This window comes from Aquarana catesbeiana, linkage group LG09 (assembly GCF_042186555.1).
Source record: "Aquarana catesbeiana isolate 2022-GZ linkage group LG09, ASM4218655v1, whole genome shotgun sequence".
NCBI classification, from domain to species: domain Eukaryota; kingdom Metazoa; phylum Chordata; class Amphibia; order Anura; family Ranidae; genus Aquarana; species Aquarana catesbeiana.
In genome coordinates, this window is record NC_133332.1 from 61,429,273 (window position 1) to 61,452,028 (window position 22,756).

Genomic DNA, 22,756 nt, shown 5'->3' on the forward strand with positions numbered 1-22,756 from the left:
GTTCCCCTGTGGGGAATTCCCATGCCGTTTTTATCAATGAACTTTTATGTGTATTGTCGGACCGGCAATTCATTAATAGCCACGAGTGATGATATCATTCATTGTTGTATATTGTATCACATACAGCATCTCACAAGAGTGAGTACACCCCTCACATTTTTGTAAAATTTTTTTATATCTTTTCATGTGACAACACTGAAGAAATCACACTTGCTACAATGTAAAGTAGTGAGTGTACAGCTTGTATAACAGTGTAAATTTGCTGTCCCCTTAAAATAACTCAACTCACAGCCATTAATGTCTAAACCGCTGGCAACAAAAGTTAGTTGGGAAAATGTTCAAATTGGGCCCAAAGTGTCAATATTTTGTGCGGCCACCATTTTATTTTTAATATTTATAACACCCCCGGTTTGGTTTGCACCAGAACATGCGAACAGACAAAAAATTTGTGTGAACACCGTTAAAGTCTATGGGACACGAACGTGAAAAATCAAGTGTTCATTTTAAAGGCTTATATGCAAGTTATTGCCATATAAAGTGTATGGGGACTTGGGTACTGCCCCAGGGGACATGGATCAATGCAGAAAAAAGTTTTTAAAACAACTGTTTTTTCCAGGAGCAGTGATTTTAATAATGATTAAAGTGAAACAATAAAAATGAAATATTCCTTTAAATATCGTGCCTGGGGGTCCCCTTAGTCTGCCTGTAAAGTGGTGCATCTTTCTGATGTGCTTTACTGTGCCACAGCAAAATGTCATTTAAAATTGCTTGCGGCTGTAATGTATTGCTGGGTCCCGGCAATATAGATAAAAATCAAGGAAAAATATCGGCGTGGGTTCCCCCTGAGTCCATACCAGGCCCGGGTCTTGTATAGATATTAAGGGAAACTCCACCCCAAAATAAAAAAAAAAAAAAAACAGTGTAGGGTCCCCCCAAAATCCATACCAGGCCTTTATCCGAGCAAGCAGTCTGGCAGGCCAGGAAAGGGGGGGAGAGCAAATGCCCCCCCTCCTGAACTATACCAGGCCGCTTGCCCTCAACACGGGGAGAGTGCTTTGGGGGCCTGTCCCCACAACCCTGGCCATTGGTTGTGGGGGTCTACGAGTGGGGGGCTTATCGGAATCTGGAAGCCCCCTTTAACAAGGGTGCCCCCAGATCCCGCCCCCTCCCCATGTGAATGGATATAGGGTACATTGTACCCCTACCCATTCACCAAAAAAAGTGTCAAAAAAGTAAAACAGTTTTTGACAAGTCCTTTATTAAAAAAAAAAGCAAAAATGCCCCGCAATGTCCATTCATCATCAATTACGGACCCGAAAAATAGAAAAAAACAAAACGAAAATACTCCGTCTCAACCCAAAGGGCCTGGTATGGATTTTGGGGGGGACCCCATGCCATTTTTTTCTTAATTCTGTCATAGGGTTCCCCTTAACCACTTCAATACACTATATTATATACTGTACACTGCGCTATATACCATGCACTGTATTATATATACTACACTGACTGCACTATATACTCTGAACTGCAGTGTATATACTATACCGACTGCACTATATACTCTGAACTGCAGTATACACTGTATACTGTACGGACTTCACTATATACTCTGAACTGCAGTATACCTGTATATACTATACGGACTGCACTATTTACTCTGCATAAAAATTGGGCCTTAGGTGTTGGTGGCGCCAGAACACTGTAACCCCTCACAGTTACTCTTGTTGGGTGCAGGAATGGGCCCTGCTGTTAAATATTATTTTAAAAATTGAAATTACATGCCCCAGTCAAACAGGTACAGAAAAATTGAGCCTTGGGTGTTGGTGGTGCCAGAACACTGTAACCTCTCACAGTTACTCTTGTTGGGCGCAGGAATGGGCCCTGCTGTTAAATATTATTTCAAAAATTGTAATTACATGCCCCTGTTAAACAGGGGAAGAAAAATTGGGCCTTGGGTATTGGTGGCGCCAGATCACTGTAACCCCTCACAGTTACTGTTGTGGGGCACAGGAACGGGCCCGCTGTTAAATATTATTTCAAAAATTGTAATTACATGCCCCTGTTGAACCTATCAACAGAGTCTGTGGACAGGCGCACTCTTTGATCCATTACAAACCCTCCAGCAGCACTGAATGTGCATTCAGAAAGCACACTGGATTCAGGACAGGCCAGTAGCTTGATTGCATAATGAGCAAGTTCTGGCCAGTGGTCCATCCTCAAGACCCAGTAACCCAGTGGATGCTCTGTTGGAAAGGTCTCCAAGTCTGCTTTTGCCCCTAGATACTCCTGCACCATATAATGCAGATGCTGGCGATGGTTGCTTGAACCTATCAGACCTCGGCGCTGAGGACTGAAAAATTGTTGAAAGCCATTGGTCAGCTGGCCACCTTCTCCACCGCTCTTCCTCTGACCGAACAAAGCCTCAGAAACACATTGTCCAGCACCAGGAAATAGTAACCTTGCAGGGTCTGGAAAGGTGTTACACACACTTTTTTTCAAGGCCTCCTGAAGATGTTTCATCCTCTGCTCCCTCTGTGAAGGCAGGATGAGTTTTGCAACTTTACCCTTGTAACGTGGATCAAGAAGGGTTTCCAGCCAGTAATGATCCCTCTCCTTGATACCACGAATCCTAGTGTGCTTTTGCAGGCTTTGCAGAATCAGGGAGGCCATGCAGCATAAGTTTGCAGAGGCATTAGAATCTGAGTCCTCTGGGTCACTAAGGATCACATTGCCCAGAACTAACTTCTCCCAGCCACGTACAACTCCTTGGGTTTCTGGGAACTGAAAACCATCCCTTGATGACTGCTGCGTGTTATCCTCTACATCCATGCTAACACAATCCTTCTCCTCCTCCTCTTCTTCCTGTGTGTTTGGCGGCCCTGCAGGAATGCTATCTGGATAAAGGGGGCCTTGAGAGGAAAGGTCCTCCTCTCCTCCCGCTGTTCTGCCTCAAGTGCCCTGTCCATGATTCCACGAAGCGTATGCTCCAGCCGGAAGACTAGAGGGACAGTGTCACTGATGCATGCATTGTCTCTGCTCACCATCCTTATGGCCTCCACAAATGGTGACAGAACAGTGCATGCATTCTTGATCAGTAGCCATTGGCATGGTGAAAAGAAGCCAAGCTCCCCTGACCCTGTTCTGGTGTCATACTCGCAAAGGTACTCATTGATGGCCCTCTTCTGTGTGTGCAGCCACTGCAGCATTGCAAATGTTGAGTTCCACCTGGTGGGCATGTCACAAATGAGGAGGTTGGTGGGCAGATTGCATTCCTGTTGAATGTCAGCCAGCTGAGCACTGGCATTGTATGACCGACAGAAATGACCACAGACTTTTCTGGCCTGCCTCAGGAGCTCTTGTAAGCCTGGGTACCTGGTCAAGAAACGCTGCATCACCAAATGCAGGACATGTGCCAAACATGGAACATGGGTCAAGTGTCCCTGTCGGAGGGCGGAGAGAATGTTGGTGCCATTGTCGCATACAACCATTTCTGGTGGCCTCTGCAGAGCTGACAGAATCTCTGGCCCAGTGTGGCTCCTGTCCCCTAGGTAGACTAACTCAAGCAATGCATGGCATCATTTAGCCTGACTGCTTGCGTAGCCCCTTGAATGCTTACGGAGCACTGCTGGTTCAGAGGACAATTCGGCAGAAGAGACCATAGAGGAAGAAGAAGCAGAGGGAGGAGTAGAGAGCTGTGGCAGAATCACCACAAGCTCCAACAACACTGAACCCTGTCCTGCATCTTTCCCAGCTGCCAGCAGAGTTATCCAGTGAACCGTGAAGGAAAGGTAACATCCCTACCCATGCCTGCTGGACCATGAGCCAGCGGTAAAATGAACTTTTCTGTTGACAGCCCTGTCCAACAATGCCGAAACATTGCCTTCCATATGACGGTAGAGAGCCAGAATGACCTTACGAGAAAAGAAATGCAGTTTTGGAACCTGCCACTGTGGTACAGCACATTCCACAAATTCACGAAAGGGGGCAGAGTCTGCCAGCTGAAAAGGCAGCAGTTGCGGTGCTAGCAATTTGGCCAAGCTATCATTTAGACGCTGAGCATGGATGGCTGGGACCAAATTTCTTTTTATGGTTCAGCAACTGGGGTAGGGAAATTTGCCTGCTGAAATCAACTGGTGGTGTACTGCTAGCAGATTGGCTGCAAGTACTTGTGGCACCTATTACTATACCTTCATTCCTCTCAGTGCAGATTTTTGAGAGGAATGGAGGTATAGTAAGGCTTGAGATCCCAGATGAGGAGCAAGGAGAAGTCCGCCTTTTTCTCTGATTAGGGTCTTTCAGGTGTTGTTGCCAATGGACTGCATGGCAGGTCGACATATGTCTGGTTAAGCATGTGGTGCACAAGCACCTTCTGTTCTGGCCACGCTTGATCCACTTCAGACATAGGTTGCAAACAGCAATGGTGCAATCTGCTGCACACGTGTCCAAAAAAGCCCACACCAAGGAACTTTTGCAAGTCAGCGGGGAGTCAGCAGTGACCTACGCCTGCGGAGATCTGTGTTGTGATACAATAGGGTGGCTGCCCTTAAGCTGCCCCCTGGAGGACATCCTGCCTAGTTGGAATTGTGCCTCCTCCTCCTCACTATCCTCCTCTCTTCTCTCAGGCACCCAAGTACAGTCAAAGAAATATGTGAAAACACAATGTAGCGCTAAAAAACCATCAAAGAAACAGCATAATAGAGTGCATTAAAAATGTATAAACAAAGAATAATAATGTATACTGAAAAAATGATATTGATAAAGTCCAGTGACTAAAAATCTGTGAAAACGTGAATTCACCACTGTAGTGAGCTTATTAAAGCAATGTCCATAATTGTGAAGGAATTAGGATCCACTCTTGAGGTGACACTTAGAAAGTGGAGAAAAGTGACTTGGACATTAGGATGCCAGAGATAGTGTGTCTTCCACCAAGGAAATAAAATATATACTCTTACCGGACAGAGTGGACTCACATGCCAGCGGCAGTGAGTCAATCGAGCCTGTATTGGCCAAAGCCTGTGAGTCCAACGCTGCATGGGACTTAGATGGAACTGGAACCCAGTTGGAGATCAATCCAGATGTGGATAGTGGGTAAAAAGATACTCTCACCAAGACCTGCTATCCCCCCCCCCTATATTTCATGGTCTGTAAATGCAGGGCTTCTGTTAGAAATCATGGGGCCCCATACAGCCTACCTGACAGGGCCCCCTTCCCCTGGCCGAAAGTGACTGAGGACATAGATTTATCAGTCCCTTTTTCTGGAGCCTCAGCCGCACAGATGAAGGAATAGGAAATACTCAAAGGCTTCCTGGTCATTCACAAACTGAAGCAAAGTAAACATAGTTTACTAGGCTTTGGTGATGAATGAACACTGGAATAATTGGTACCGATCGCTCACTGTGTTCATTCAGGAAAGGAAGGGGCCAGTAAATGACATATTTACCAGCCCCTTCCCCTACTCTCCATCCTGAAACATTGCCCTGTGTGCCCGCAGCAGCTGCGGGTGGGAGAGGAAGGGAGGGAAGTCAGCAGCGCTGCAGGGGAAAGCGTGACACACAGGGTGACCTGGACAGCAGATGGAAGGGGCGCATGTGCTAAAACCAATCCCCCTGCAGTGCAGCCAGAGGGGGAAAGAGGAGGAGAATCTGGCAGTGCTGCAGGGGGAGGCAGAAGAGGACCAGTGTCTGCAATAAGACAGTATAGCCAGACCTTCTGCTCATCAGGTGCCTGGGCCCCCCTTTTTGAACTGATGAGGCCCAGTACAGGAGGGCTGGATGTACTGCCTTATCAGCGGCCCCTGTGTAAATGTATAGTTGCTGTGGATGAAAGGTGGGCTGTTGTAGTGGTGTACCCAAGTACAGTCAGTGACCTCATCATCCCCCCCCCGGTCACTGGAGAAAACTTGGCAGTATGCTGCAGCTGAAGGAACATGACTGACAGTTTCTTGTCCTTCTGTGGCACCCCCTCTCTCTAGGCTCATGTTACTCCCTTCCTCAACCTGGAAACCTACATCGGAGCCTTCTAATTGCTGCGCATCCTTCAGCAGCTTGTAACCAACACTATGGTCGAATAATTCTGGTGACTCCTCCATGCATGATGGTGGGGCTACGGAAGGAGTAACTGTGGACAAGGAGCTGGTGTAATAGGCCACTTTGGCGGCTGCGTTGGGAGGCAAACTACTATGAGCCTGGGTCACAGAGGATGAGGAGGATGAGGACGGTTTTGTTTTACACTTCACCAACTCTTCTGCTTGTTGTGGCTCAATAACATGGCCCACAGAAGAAAAAAAGGAAATGCGTGCCCCACGGCCACGTGCAGAGGATGTACCATGTCCACGACCACCACTGTTCACTGTAGACACAGAGGCTGCTTGCCCTCTTTTAGTGGCCTGTGAGCGTCTGCCTCTCCTTGGTGGCCTTCCGGACATAATGTTTTTTTGTTTTTTTTAACACCGCACTACACTGTATTACATACTGTACACCGCTTGCACTGTATTAGAAACTGTACACCAGCTGCACTGTATTATATATTGTGTAGGGATGAGCCTGATGTTCGAGTCAAACGTAAATTCGACTCGAACATCGGGTGTTCGCCGAACAGCGAACATCATGGGGCGTTCGCGGCAAATTCGAGCGCTGCAAAACGCCCGATAATACACAGCGAGATCATGCAAATCATTAAAGTCTATGGGACAGAACATGAAAAACCTAATTTTAAAGGCTTATATGCAAGTTATTGCCATAAAAACTGTTTGGGGGCCTGGGTCCTGACCCAGGGGACATTTATTAATGCAAAAAAGTTTTAAAAACGGCTGTTTTTTCAGAAGCAATGATTTTTTAAAAAAAATGTCATTTAAAACTGCTTGCGGTTGTAATGTATTGTCGGATCCCGGCAATATAGATAAAAATCATTGAAAAAAACAGTGTGCCCCCAGTCTATAACAAGCCCTTCGGGTCTGGTAAGGGTATTAAGGGGAACCCCGTGCCAAAGTGTAAAAAAAAAAATGGCATGGGGGCCCCCCCAAAATCCATACTAGAGCCTTCAGAGTTTAAGGGGAACCCTGTGCCAAAATTAAAAAAAAAAATGCATGGGGTCCCCCCTTAAATCCAAGCCAGACCCTTATCAGATCCTCAGAGAGTACTTTGCCATGAGGTGCCATGCTGAAATTCCAGTGACCAGTATGAGAGAGTGAGATCAAAAACCCATATTTAACACACTTGCTGCCCATTCACACCTGAGACCTTGTAACGCTAACGAGTCACATGAAACTGGGGAGGGAAAATGGCTAATTGGGGACAGCAAATTTACATTATACAAGCTGTACACTCACTACTTTACATTCTAGCAAAGTGTCATTTCTTCAGTGTTGTTACATGAAAAGATATAATAAAATATTTACAAAAATGTGAAGGGTGTACTCACTTTTGTGAGATACTGTATACACATCCGGGGCCTGTGATTGTAGGCTTTAGGGAAATAGACTGACCTACAACAAGTCATCCCTATTTCCCTTCATACCTGAGCACATAGGTCACCCCTAAGCCAGTTAAGTTGGTTGAAACTGTGATATTTATAAGTTGCATGTGTCTTTGTGCTATACTGCTCAATAAAAGAGTTGGTTATATTTAACTAACTTGATTATATTATTGCTGCTCACTTTTTGGTTCACTACATCTAGTATTGAGTCTACAGTAACATTTATTTACCGGGTGTGCCAGAGGGGCTGAGACAGTTCTTGGAGTGGACAGGCAGAGCAAAGAACCTAACATTCTCAAGTGGCTCCTTCACGGGTGGCGCTACATATGTCATTTTAAAATGAATTTGTTAAAATAATTTTACAGTATTAAGGCTGTATTAATTTTCTGCATTGTTAACAAAAATTAATGTAGAGCCAACCCCGGGCCGCTCAAAGACTATGTACCCACTGGTTGCCTTGACCTTCCAAGTCCTCTGACACCTCTGACACTCTGGTTTCTGACATTCCTGTTATAAACAAGAACTTAAAGACCCACACACATGTAAAGAAAACCAGTTTGATTTGTTTACTGGCAGATTAAAGATAATGATCTCAGCAATAAAGAGTATGTAACATCCAACAGGTAAAACACAGCCAATAAACTTGGTGGCAAAGCCACTTAAGAAGTAGGCAATTGAAACACGTCAAACATACAATTTGCAGAATTTAACCCTGTACAGGGTCTATGGCTGGAGGCCAAAAGGGTAGAGGAGTGACAAGGATTCCGTCAAACCACTCTCTTTAATCCCCCGCCACCACAGTCCCAGTAATGTGCAACTCTACATACAAACAAAACAAATGCTTTAAAGTTCTTTCACCTATTCTCTAACAAATAGAGGACTTGGTTAATATGTAGGCCTTGGTAGGCACTGAATTTTCCTAACTCGTGGGTCTGTGAGTGCACGTTGGTCTGCGAGTGCACGTTGGTCTGTGAGTGCACGTGGGTCTGCGAGTTCACGTTGGTCTGCGAGTGCATGTGGGTCTGTAAGTGCACGTGGGTCTGCAAGTACCTGTGTATTGTCTTGTTGTGTACTTGTGTATTGTCTTGTTTAGTATTAGTGTCAGGAAGCTAGTTGCTAGGTAATTTGGACAGGGTATAATCCCCAATCCAGGTACGATGCCCGGCGGGTGTGGAGATGCGACTCGGTGTACATCTTGCGGCATATATGCGTTCCTTGATCATCCGATCGATGGTGAATACTGCTGTGCAAAATGTAAGCACATTGTTTCCCTGGAAGCCCAGGTTCTGAATCTGGGAAAGCAACTGTCAGCACTGAGAAGACCCTGAATACTAAAGGAGAGTCGGGAATGTACCCGGCAGGTGCCGGCAGGGGCCAGCACAGAGGCGGGTGGAGACAAGCACTAGAAAAGAGTAGATGAGTGACAGTCAGGAAGGGTGGAGGGGGGAAGTGCCAGGGGGGGCATTCCATTGGTGAAACCAGTCAGGGACCAGCACTGCTGGAGCTGAGGGACTCTTCTAGCTGCCGGGGAAGAACTCCTCCAGTGAGAGTGGGGGGAAAGTGAAGGGAAAGGAAGGGCCGATTCTGGTGGTAGGGGACTCAATTCTTAGAAAAACAGAGAGGGCAATCTGTAACAAAGACCTGAAGCAACGAAATGTATGTTATCTACCAGGCGCTCGGGTTTGGCACATCACGGATCTGGTGAACAGATTACTGGGAGGAGCTGAGGTAGACTCGGCTGTCCTGGTGCACGTTGGCACCAATGACAAACTCAGAGGCAGATGGAGTGTGCTAAAGAACGATTTTAGGGACTTAGGAGCTAAATTGAGGAAAAGGACCTCAAAGGTAGTAATCTCAGGAATACTACCGGTACCTCGAGCCACACCAGAAAGGCAAAGGGAGATTAGGGAAGTAAACAAGTGGCTGAGGAGCTGGTGTAGTTAGGAGGGGTTTAGGTTCCTGGGGGACTGGGCCGACTTCTTAGTCGATCACCAGTACAATAGAAGGGACAGACTGCACCTAAATGAGGAGGGTGCAGATCGGCTGGGAGTGAAGATGGCCAAAACGTTAAAGGGGTTTTTAAACTAAGCGATGGGGGGGGTCCAGAGGTAGGGATAGTCATCATGGAACATATTCCAGAGGGTAGTATTGGGGGCATTAGTGGTAGGTTGACTAAAGCACACAAACCCAAGGTAAGTAAAATAACAAGTCCCAGTTGCAATCTCAGAACACCCAATAAGAGGATAGTATGCGACCGGTCTAAACTACGTGGCATGTTCACTAATGCCAGGAGCCTGGCGGACAAAATGGGTGAACTAGAGATACTGTTGTACGAGGAGGATTTGGATTTTCAGAGACCTGGTTCAACAGCTCTCATGATTGGCTGGCAAACATTCAAGGGTATACCCTTTATCGCAGGGAGAGAAAGGGTAAAAAAGGGGGGTATGACTATATATCAAGAATAACGTACAAGTGAATGTGAAAGATGACATCACTAAGGGAGCTAAGGAGGAGGTGGAATCCTTATGGGTAGAGCTCCAAAGGGATGAAGCTAAGGGGAAAGTAATACTGAGAGTATGCTATAGGCACCCTAACCTGAGGGAGGAGGGGGAGACAGATCTCCTATCACAATTTGGATTAGCAGCAAGGATGGGAAGTGTTATCATAATGGGGGATTTTAATTATCCAGACTGGGTGGAGGAAACCACACATTTGTCTAAGGCTCGCCAGTTCCTAAATGTCTTGCAGCACAATTTAATGGGTCAGATGGTGGACGCACCAACTAGAAATAAAGTGTTACTGGATCTACTGATTACCAACAATACAGACCTGATCACGGATGTGGAAATATAGGGTAATTTAGGAAACAGCGATCACAGGTCAATTAGCTTTAGTATAAATCACACAAATAGGAAACATAAGGGGAATATAAAGACACTGAATTTCAAAAGAGCCAACTTCCCTAAACTACGAACCTTGCTAGAAGGCAAAAAATCAGGATAAAATCTTAGGAAAAAAGAACACGGAGGAGAGATGGGTTTGCTTTAAGAGCATTAGCCAATGCATTTCAATGGGAAATACACAAATAAACAAAAGTCCTGGATGGCTTAACTCCAATGTTTGCATATACATTGCCTTGCAAAGTATTCACCCCTTGGCATTTTTAATGTGTTGTTGCCTCACTACCTGGAATTAACATGGATTGTTTGAGGATTTGCATCATTTAATTGACAGAACATGCCCACAACTTTGCAGATGTTTTTTTTTATTGTGAAGCAAACAACACATAGGACAAAATAACAGAAAAGGTCAATATGCATAACTATTCACCTCCAGCTCCTTCAAGTTGGTTTGCGCTTGTTAACAGCAATCTTTATGTCTGACCATAGATTTTCTATGGGATTGAGGTCTGGACTTTGACTAGGCCATTCCAACACATTTACTTGTTTCCCCCTAAACCACTCAAGTGTTGCTTTAGCAGTGTGTTTGGGGTCATTGTCCTGCTGGAAATCACCTAGCCTCAAATCACACACAAAGTGGTACAGGTTTTGTTCAAGAATATCCCTGTATTTAGCACCATCCATCTTTCCCTCAACTCTGACCAGTTTCCCAGTCCCGGCTGCTAAAAAACAACCCCACAGCATGATGCTGCCACCATCATGTTTCACTGTGGGGATTGTGTTCTTTGAGTGATGTGATGTGTTGGGTTTGCGCCAGACATAGCATTTTCTTTGATGGTCAAAAAGTTCAATTTTAGTCTCATCAGACCAGAGCACCTTCCTCCTTACATTTTGGGAGTCTCCCACATGCCTTTTCGCAAACTCAAAACGTGCCATTTTGTTTTTTGCTGAAAATAATGGCTTTCTTCTGGCCACTCTGCCATATAGCCCAACTCTATGGAGCGTACGGTTTATTGCTGTCCTATGTACAGATACGCCAGTCTCATTGTGGAACTCTGCAGCTCCTCCAGGGTTACCTTAGGTCTCTGTGCTGCCTCTCTGATTAATGCCCTCCTTGCCCGATCCATGAGTTTTGGTGTGCGGCCATCTCTTGGCATGTTTGCTGTTGTGCCATGTTCTTTCCATTTGGTTATGATAGATTTGATGGTGCTCCGAGGGATCATCAAAGATTTGGATAATGTTTTATAACCTAACCTGTACTTCTCAACAATATTGTCCCTTACTTGTTTTGAGAGTCTTGGTCTTCATGGCAGTGTTTGGTTAGAGGTGCCTCTTGTTTAGGTGTTGCAGCCTCTGGGGCCCTTCAAAAAAATGTCTATATGTAATGACAGATCATGTGACACTTAGATTGCACACAGGTGGACATCATTTCACTAATTATGTGACTTCTGAAGGTAATTGGTTGCACCAGAGCTTTATATGGGCTTCATAACAAAGGGGGTGAATACATACGCACATGCCAATTATCAGTTTTTTTTATTTCTGAAAAATAGTTTTATGTATAGATTTATCTAATTTTACTTCACCAACTTAGACTATTGTATTCTGATCCATTACATATAATTCAGATTAAAAGACATTGAACTAAAGGCTGTAACAAAATAGGTAAGAAGCCAAGGGGGCTGAATACTTTTGCAAGGAACTGTAAAAGCAAAGGAGAAGGCCTTCAAAAAATACAAGGTTGAGGGATCATCATCAGCATTCAGAGGTTATAAAGAATGCAACAAAAAAAGTAAGGGTGCAATTAGATAGCACATGAATGACACATAGCGGAGGAGAGCAAAAAAAAAATTCTGAGAAATTCTTTAAGTATGTAAACAGTAAAAAAGGGAAGACAGACCACATTGGCCCTGTAAAGAATGAGGAAGGACATCTGGTTACAAAGGACAGGGAGATGGCAAAGGTATTACATTTATTCTCCTCAGTCTTCACGAGTCAGGGGCTTCAGTAACCAAAACTGCAGTGTTTATCCTTATGACACATCACAGGAAGCACCTCCATGGTTAACAGAGGATAGAATTGACAGAATTAAAATTAGACTTACTGTATGAGAAAAGGTTGCAAGCACTGAACTTATTCTCTCTGGAGAAGAGACGCTTGAGAGGGGATATGATTTAAATTTACAAATACCGTACTGGTGACCCCACAATAGGGATAAAACTTTTTTGCGGAAGGGAGTTTAACAAGACACGTGGCCACTCATTAAAATTAGATGAAAATAGGGTTAACTTTAAAATATGTAGAGGGTTCTTTACTGTAAGAGCAGCAAGGATGTGGAATTCCCTTCCACAGGCGGTGGTCTTAGCGGGGAGCATCGATAGTTTCAAAAAACTATTAGATAAGCACCTGAATGACCACAACATGCAGGGATATACAATGTAATACTGAAATATAATCACGCACATAGGTTGGAAGTGATGGATCTTTTTTCAACCTCACCTACTATGTAACTATGTTCTTATCCCTTGTGGAGGGGGAATATTCTGTAGTCATTTGAAGGCGTAAGTCTTCAACTAGCTCTTTATTATGTGCACAGTGTGTCCTGGCAAACAAGATGTACACTAACTTCTTTCTCTGTGTGGATTAAAGTGCAACAAGGGTTTCCTTGCAAGCTTAGTGGAATGACAAAAGCAACGGTGTCTGCATGCAGTTTCCTTTGGTGTACAAAGAATGGGCAAGTGCCCGCTCACCAATCCCAGCGAACTTCTGTGTTGAAGAGTGGCATGAGGTCTTCGTAGCAGGCCTCTGCACGGTCTGGCTCAAGGGACAGAGCTGGACCCCACATCGCACTGCACTACCGTCCAGCTGGATCTGGCATGGATGTGATGAGAGCAGCCTCCAGCCTGCCACCGAACAATCAGAAGTGCCTGGCAGTGGATGCTCCTGCACCTGCTTGTGATGACTCTCTTTCCCTGTAGTACAGGCTGCGACTCGGCCGCAGCATAGTCTAGTACCGAGTCACTGCTTGACGATTCAGGCCATGGTCCCAAGACAGTGATTCTGTCCTACACAGGCTTTTTATGACCTCTTCCAGCATTCTGTTCTACTCCCCAGCCGGCTGAGATTTGTAGTCCATAACAGTCAGACTGAATGTAAAACTTGGCTCCCTGGACTACATGTCCCAAAATGCTTTGCTCCACTCTTAGGTCCCAGTCACTCTGCCTTCAGGATGTGATGACATAGAGTGCAGGCTAAGCACTAGGAGTGAACAGTTTCACTCAATGCTGTAGAGTGACTCCTAATAATGCAGGCAATATTAGCCAGCTCCTGGTTACATTAACTTGCATTTCCAACAAGCTGCCTATTAGTTACATAGTTACATAGTTAGTCAGATTGAAAAAAGACACAAGTCCATCTAGTTCAACCAAATAACTAAATAAAAAATAATATTATACAATCCCATATACCCAATCCTATACCTGGGCCTGGTATGGAATTTAGGGGGACCCCCACGCCAGTTTTTTTTTAAATTTTGGTTTGGGGTTCCCCTGTGGGGAAATCCCATGCAGTTTTTATCAATGAACTTTTATGTGTATTGTCGGACCGGCAATTCATTAATAGCGCGAGTAGTTTTAAATGACTTTTTTTCCTTTGAAATGTCATTTTGCTGTCAGACTGTTCTAAACACGGGAAACATGCGCCCCTTTACAGGCACACTATAGACATCCCCCAGGTACGAAATTTAAAGGAATATTACACTTTTATTGTTTCACTTTAAGCATTATTAAAATCACTTCTCCCGAAAAAAACGGCAGTTTTTAAAACTTTTTTTTGCATTGATACATGTGCCCTGGGGCAGGACCCGGGTCCCCAAACCCTTTTTAGGACAATACCATGCAAATTAGCCTTTAAAATGAGCACTTTTGATTTTGAAAGTTCAAGTCCCATAGACTTCAATGGGGTTCTAACGTTCGTGCGAAGTTTTGGTCTGTTCGCAAGTTCTAGTGCGAACCGAACCGGGGGATGTTCAGCTCATCCCTAATCCAGAGGAAGGCAAAAAACCCCAGCAAAGCATGATCTAATTTGCTACAGCAGGGGAAAAAATTCCTTCCCGATCCCCCGAGAGGCAATCAGATTTTCTCTGAATCAACGTTACATATTAATGTTAGTACACAATTATATTATGTACATTTAGGAAAGAATCCAGGCCTTTATTAAAACAATCTACTGAGCTGTGGAATAGACTCTGGAGGGAGTCTATTCCACATTTTCACAGCTTTTACTGTGTAGAAACCTTTCCGTATTTTGAGATGAAATCTCTTTTGCTCTAGGCATAAAGAGTGCCCCCTTGTCCTCTGTGTTGACCGTAAAGTGAATAACTCAACATCAAGTTCACTATATGGACCCCTTATATATTAGTACACATTGATCATATCCCCTCTTAATCTCCAGTTCTCAAGAGAGAATAAATTCAGTTCCTCTAATCTTTCCTCATAGCTGAATTCCCCCATGCCTCTTATCAGTTTGGTTGCCTTTCTCTGCACTTTCTCCAGTTCCCCGATATCCTTTTTGTGAACTGGTGCCCAAAACCGAACTGCATATTCCAGATGAGGTCTTACTAATGATTTGTACAGGGGCAAAACGATATCTCTCTCTACGGAGTCCATACCTCTCTTAATACAAGAAAGGACTTTGCTCGCTTTGGAAACCACAGTTTGGCATTGCATGCTATTATTGAGCTTATGATCTACCAAAGCCCTCAGATCCTTCTCCACTATGGATCCCCCAGTTGTACTCCCCCTAGTATGTATGATGCATGCATATTCTTAGCCCCCAAGTGCATAACTTTACATTTATCAACATTAAACTTCATCTGCCACATATTTACCCAATTAGACAGTGCACTGAGGTCGGCTTGTAAATTGGAGACATCCTGTAAGGACGTTATTCCACTGCATAGCTTAGTGTCATCTGCAAAGACCGAAATGGTACTTTTAATCCCAGACCCTATATCACTTATAAAGGTATTAAAAAATAAGGGTCTCAACACTGAACCTTGGGGTACACCACTAACAACCTTAGACCATTCAGAGTATGAATCATTAACCACTACTCTCTGAATTCTGTCTTTTAGCCAGTTTTCTATCCATTTACAAACTGATATTTCCAAGCCTATAGATTTTACCTTACACATGAGCCATGTGTGGGAAACTGTATCGAACGCTTTTGCAAAATCCAAGTATACCACGTCCACAGACACCCCAAGGTTTCACTTACCTCTTTATAAAAATAAATCAGATTTGTTTGACTTCTGTCTTTCATGAATCCATGCTCTCTGTTGCTTAAAATATTTTTTTTCCAGCAAGAACCCATCTGTGTGATCTTTTATTAAACTCTCCAGTATCTTCCCAACTATCGAAGTTAAACTAACAGGTCTTTAGTCAGTTGGTAAAGATTTTGTTCCCTTTTTAAATATAGGCACCGCATTGGCCCCACCCAAGCTTTCCCCTATCAAAGACCACATAAAATACATGAGCACTGAGGTACCCTCCATGAAGCATGCACTGTGAGATATTTAAAAAAAACAGTTTATCATAATTCTTTACTTACCATAATTTTTAAATAATATAGTGAGCACCTCAAATTCTCCCCTGTTGCTGAACACATCACTGTGATCTACCAATGCCTCCTTCACCGCATCATATCCAACCAGCACAACCACTGGAATGTTGGCCAGGTAGCAGGTGTACACAGGTCCATAGGTCTCACTTATCTGTATGCCAAGATAGGATATGTTGTACACAGAATGAAAGAATAGCAAGTGAAAAGACTGCTGTTAAACATTCCTCCCATCACCAGCAATAAAATATTACCTTTACAAAAGCTTTGGGCACTTCTGAGATGCTTAGCTGCATTACATTTCCCAGCAGAGGCAGAGGTGTGGGCCCTGGGGGGAGATTACTGTGCTTTATCCTTCTCCACCATGACACAAGGTAAATTAGAAGAGTGACTCCAGTAGCCAGCAGAAGTGTTGTCCCTACGCCCAGTGTCATGCTGATGGTTACTAGTTCAAGTGTCTGTGTCCTGTCCTGCCTGTTTGTATTATGAGCTTTGAACTCTGGCACCCTTTCTGATAAAAATGTGTATGACATAAAACAAGGAGGTGTGTAAGGGATTGGTGCTGTTCACAATGTATTTATGGCCTGGAGCCAAAGGGGCCTCACTAGGGAGGTTGTGTGCATTTACAGATTACACAGAACCAGTTATACCTAATTTTAAAGATTGCCTTGATTCTAGAACACTGACTGCCACATACACAGGACATGTATTTGGGATCCTGCTGTCATTAGTCATATAACTAATGACAACTTGGACTGTCACAGTCCATTAACTAATGGACTGTGAGTACACGAGCGCCGTGAGTGCACGTGGACTGTGAGTGCAAGTGGACTGTGAGTACACAAGAGCTGTGAGTGCACGTGGACTGTAAGTGCACGTGGACTGTGGGTACACGAGTACTGTGAGTGCACGTGGACTGTAAGTGCATGTGTGCTGTGAGTACCTGTATATTGTATTGTTGAGTACCTTGTGTATTGTTGAGTATTAGTGTCAGGAAGCTAGTTGTTAGTTAATTTGGACAGGGTATATCCCCCAAGATGCCTGGCGGTTGTGGAGGTGAGACATCTTGCGGCATGTATGCATTCCTTGATCATCCGATCGAGGGCGAATACTGCTCTGCAAAATGTAAGCACGTTGTTTCCCTGGAAGCCCAGGTTCTGAATCTAGAAAGAGAGAACATGCAACTGGTGCAATAGGAGCCGCCCTCTTGGACTTTTAAGGCAGAAATGGGAGTAACAAAGGCAACCAAGTGCCACTTTTATTAAGTACAAAAGATGAATTTTATCATCAAAAAATAGTCACTTTAAAATATACAAAGTACACCAATGAATTAGTTATACATAGATACAGTATCTCATAAAAGTGAGTACACCCCTCACATTTTTGTAAATATTTTTTATCTGTTTTATATTATTTATTTTATTTATCTGTTCATGTGACAACACTGAAGAAATTACACTTTGCTACAATGTAAAGTAGTGAGTGTACAGCTTGTATAACAGTGTAAATTTGTTGTCCCCTCAAAATAACCCAACACACAGCCATTAATGTCTAAATCTTTGGCAACAAAAGTGAGTACACCCCTAAGTGAAAATGTCCAAATTGGGCCCAAAGTGTCAATATGTTGTGTGGCCACCATTATTTTGCAGCACTACCTTAACCCTCTTGGGCATGGAGTTCACCAGAGCTTCACAGGTTGCTTCTTCCACTCCTCCATGACAACATCACGGAGCTGGTGGATGTTAGAGACCTGGCGCTCCTCCACCTTCCATTTGTGGATGCCCTACAGATGTTTAATAGGGTTTAGGTCTGGAGTCATGCTTGGCCAGTCCATCACCTTTACCCTCAGCTTTTGCAGCAAGGCTGTGGTCATCTTGGAGGTGTGTTTGGGGTCGTTATCATGTTGGAATACTGCCCTGCAGCCCAGTCTCTGCAGGGAGGGGATCATGCTCTGCTCAGTATGTCACAGTACATGTTGGCATTCATGGTTCCCTCAATGAACTGTAGCTCCCCAGTGCCGGCAGCACTCATGCAGCCCCAGACCATGACACTCCCACCACCATGCTTGATTGTAGGCAAGACACACTTGTCTTTGTACTCCTCACCTGGTTGCCGCCACACACGCTTGACACCATCTGAACCAAATAAGCTTATCTTGGTCTCATCAGACCACAGGACATGGTTCCAGTAATCCATGCCCTTAGTCAATTTGTCTTCAGCAAACTGCGGGCTTACTTGTGCATCATCTTTAGAAGAGGTTTCCTTCCGGGACGACAGCCATGCAGACCAATTTGATGCAGTGTGCGGCGTATGATCTGAGCACTGACAAACTGACCCCCCACCTCCTCAACCTCTGCAGCAATGCTGGAAGCACTCATACATCTAGTTCTCAAAGACAACCTCTGGATATGATGCTGAGCACATGCACTCAACTTCTTTGGTCGACCACGGCGAGGCCTGTTCTGAGTGGAACCTGTCCTGTTAAACCGCTGTAGGTCTTGGCCACCGTGCTGCAACTCAGTTTCAGGGTCTTGCCAATATTTTTATAGCCTAGGCCATCTTTATGTAGAGCAACAATTCTTTTTTTCAGATCCTCAGAGAGTTTTTTGCCATGAGGTGCCATGTTGAACTTCCAATGACCAGTATTAGAGAGTGAGAGCAATAATACAAATTTTTTTCACACCTGCTCCTCATTCACACCTGGGACCTTATAACACTAATGAGTCACATGACACCGGAGAGGGAAAATGGCTAATTTTGCCCAATTTGGACATTTTTACTTATGGGTATACTCACTTTTGTTGCCAGCTTTTTAGACATTGAAAAGGGACTGAGTACATGGATTGAAAACTGGCTACAGGGGCGAGTTCAGAGAGTAGTGATAAATGCAGAGTACTCGCAATGATCCGGGTGGAAAGTGGGGTACCCCAGGGTTGTGTGCTGGGACCAATCCTGTTTAAATTATTCATAAATGAACTGGAGGATGGGGTAAACAGCTCAATCTTTGTATTTGCGGACAATACTAAGCTAAGCAGAGCAATAACTTCTCCACAGGATGTGGAAACCTTGCAAGAAGACCTGAACAAATTAATAGGGTGGGCAAATACATGGCAAATGATGTTTAATGTAGAAAAATGTAAAATAATGCATTTGGGTGGCAAAAATATGAATGCAATCTACTCACTTGGGGGAGAACCTCTGGGGGGATCTAGGATGGAAAAGGACCTGGGGGTCCTAGTAGATGACAGGCTCAGCAAAAGCATACAATGCCAAGCTGCTGCAAGCAAAGCAAACAGAATATTGGCATGCATTAAAAAGGGGATTAACTTCAGAGATAAAACAATAATTCTCCCACTCTACAAGACTCTGGTCCGGCTGCACCTGGAGTATGCTGTCCAGTTCTGGGCACCAGTCCTCAGGAAGGATGTCCTGGAACTGGAGAGAGTCCAGAGAAGGGCAACAAAATTAATAAAACTGAACCTGTTCTCTCTGGAGAAGAGACACTTGAGAGGGGATATGATTTCAATGTACAAATACCGTACTGGTGACCCCACAATAGGGATAAAACTTTTCCGTGAAAGGGAATTTAATAAGACAAGTGGCCATTCACTAAAATTGGAAGAAACGCGGGTTAACCTTAAACTGTGTAGAGGGATCTTTACTGTAAGAGCGGTAACAATGTGGAATTCTCTTCCACAGGCAGTTGTTTCTAGTAGACATGTGCACACTGAAATATTTTGTTTCAGAATTTCGGTTTCGTCCGAAAAATAAATGTATTTAGTTACTCTCGACATTCATTTTTATATATTTTGTTTTGTTAAAAAATGCATTCGTACGAGAACCCAAATTAATTAAGGTCGACTCTGTCAATTGAAGGTTTATGGTGTCTGTCGGATGTTCTAAGAAGAGTCGACGAAGTAGCTAAAGTGTACGACGCCGTGATCATACATTTCCGGTCGAATGCTCCGCCCACAAGCTATAGTAGAATTCTAATGTTGTTTGACTAGTAAAAAATTACTTAAACCCCCAGAATATTATTTATTTTCTGAAAGGGATATGATTTCAATTTACAAATACATTTTGTATTCAATTCAATTTATAAATAATGTAATACTGACACATAATCACACACATAGGTTGGACTTGATGGACTTGTGTCTTTTTTCAACCTCACCTACTATGTAACTATGTAACTAAAAGCAGAGGCCCTGTAGAATAGACATACAATGGGATGGTACTGGCGCAAGCTGTTAATCACTGATAATCTGGGGGGAACATCAATATTTGGGTAGGTATTCGATAGGATAGCCGTGAATGGTAGTGAGAGGGGGGGGGGGGGCAAGTCTCTATAGTGAAACAGCAGATAGAAATCCTGCAGTGATAGTAACAGTTCAGAACTTAGGGCAAGCCTATTGTAAAAGCACACTCCAGGAACATGTAAAAGACAGGAGTAGAGGCGCATCTTAGGTAAAACTGTATAGCATTTATTAAACAATGTATAAAAGCACTTACATCTTGGTAAGTGAAGTAAGGCACATCAGGGGGTCTATGCTCTCACCGGGTTGCTGCTGTAGATGCTTCATCCTGCCTAGTCTCCTGTGAACGCCGATCCTCGGCTCAGAGTGTAACTGGAACAGGAAGGAGGGCTGGAACAGAGGTGGACCCCATCAGTGGGCTTGTGACGGCACAGGATACGATGTAACACAATTCCGAGCGTGCCCTCTGCTGATGGTAGTAACAGGCGCGCTCATTTGTCAAGCTGTTGAGCAACCCAGCGAGAGCATAGACTCACCCTACAGGACCCCCTGATTGCCTTATTTCACTTACCAAGATGTAAGTGCTTTTATACATTGCTTAATAAATTCTATACAGTTTTACCTAAGAGGCACATCTACTTCTGCCCTTTAGAATAGAAAGGTGATAGTTTCAAATTTTTATGTCACAGTATTTTATGTCACATGATATTAGTGCAACTGTTTAATAAACGCAAATTTTCAGGAAAAACATATAATATAATGAATTGTAGTGCAAAAATACGCAATACCATACTACCCATTTTTTGTTAAAATATAAAAGATGAAGTTACCCCGAGTAAATAGATACCAAACATTCCATGTCTTAAAATTGAGTGCACCCACAATATAGCCAAAAATGATTGTGCCCAAAAATCACCATAGGTGACACTTTAAAAGCCTTTACATACATTTACATGCGTGTGCACACCATTGGTGTGCTTTCGCGCTTTTTCAGGTGTGCGAGGTAACAGGGGTTATGGCAATTTTCTTTTTTACATTTTAATATATTTTATTATAATTGTATTTTTTCAAACTCTGTTCTTTTTTTTTATGTATTTTTACTTTATTGCTATCACAATGGGTTAATAAACCCCTATGTGATAGCATTGGGCAGGTGACATGTACTCTTAATGAAGACATTAGGGGTCTAATAGACCCCAATGTCTCCCCTGCCCTTCACACCATCTAACCAAGCACAGATTGGCTTGCTTACAGGAGGTGTCCCCTGGCTGTACTGGCCAGGAAATGGTGCATCTAAAATAGGAAGTGACATCACTTACAATTCCATTTTTTGATAAATTGCTCATGTAATGGTAGTATCTTCAGCCTACACTGAGTTGGCAACTGCAGCACCCCCACCTTCTCTGTCTGTCATTCCATATCTGTTGAGTCTAATAAGCCTTGACCAGGTTCTGGAGCTGGTTCCATTTCCTCTAATCCCTGGAATGCATTGTTGGATGTACTGTAGCCTCCTGTAGCAGTCGACTTAAATACAACACCTGCAGGGCATTCAGACCCAGGTCTACTGGGTGACCACCACCCGAATCTGATCAATTGTTTGATCAAACACTTGGATAGATTTACAGGTGACCCCTTCCCTGGGGATAGGAAGATAGTTAGCTGTCTATAAGGTGAGCCAAGATGGATCTAACATTGAGGCTTGTTTACATTTTTGCTGGTAGTCCATGGTGGTCACCTCCGACTCATTTGTCATTTAAAGCAGAACTTTACTCAAAACAATTGATAAAAAATAAAGTTCTTTAGCAAGGAACATAGATTATTTATTAATAATTATGCAACCAAAATTAGTGTGTGCTGTAAATTGCCTCCAGCATTGTTTTTGTTTGCTGGAGACTGCCATTTTGTTGAAGCCCAAAGCCGGGATCAGCAGTTAAAGCAGAACTAAACCTTCCTATCCATTTCAGCCAAGGCAGCTACCATCTGTTTGATCTGCAACTACCATGGTACTGCACATGTGATCAGTTATGACACCAGCCATTTGATGGTTTGATAGTTTGGCTGAGAGCATAAGCAAATGTGACAGTTAGCATTCCTGGCATGCCAGGAATGTAAGGGCTTGTTTACACTTGCTTCAAAACATGGCATTGGACACACTTTTTCAAAGCTCTCTGAATGCCAATAAAAGCACCTGTCACTAAATAAAATGGATAGTTTACAGTCCTGTTCACACATTGTGTTTGCTTTGCTTTCAAAATTATACCCCAGTGCTTTAGTGGTGCTTCAAAACATCTTCAAAGCCTCCATAGAAGTCAATGACAAAGCTCGCCTGAACACCTGCAGCTTTTGAGGGGCTTTCATTCAGCTTTAGCTTCACTTTGATTTGGAGATATTACAGGTATGAGATATCAACACAAACACAGGGCGTCTGTCAACCTTTATTAAAACTTCAAAAAGCATAATTGAAGCATCATCGAAGCATTGTAGAAGCATCAAAAATACATCAAAAAA

General features: G+C 43.7%; 1 protein-coding gene across 2 annotated transcripts in view; it reads right to left on the bottom strand.

Moving 5' to 3' along the window:
- The window catches only part of LOC141107722 (cytochrome P450 2C8-like), a 73,565-nt gene extending 57,009 nt beyond the window's left edge, over nt 1-16,556 (bottom strand). Inside the window, exons 1-2 of one of the 2 annotated variants that reach the window (XM_073598642.1) lie at nt 16,247-16,556; nt 15,984-16,146 (exon numbers count right to left, since the gene is read on the bottom strand). In XM_073598642.1, the coding sequence (XP_073454743.1) occupies nt 15,984-16,146; nt 16,247-16,525 (442 nt within the window). In that variant the 5' untranslated portion in view covers nt 16,526-16,556. Of the gene's footprint in view, nt 1-15,261; nt 15,345-15,983; nt 16,147-16,246 lie in introns of those variants that run through there. The other variant, XM_073598643.1, reaches the window with a different exon arrangement.
- Between the last annotated feature and the right edge of the window lie 6,200 nt (nt 16,557-22,756).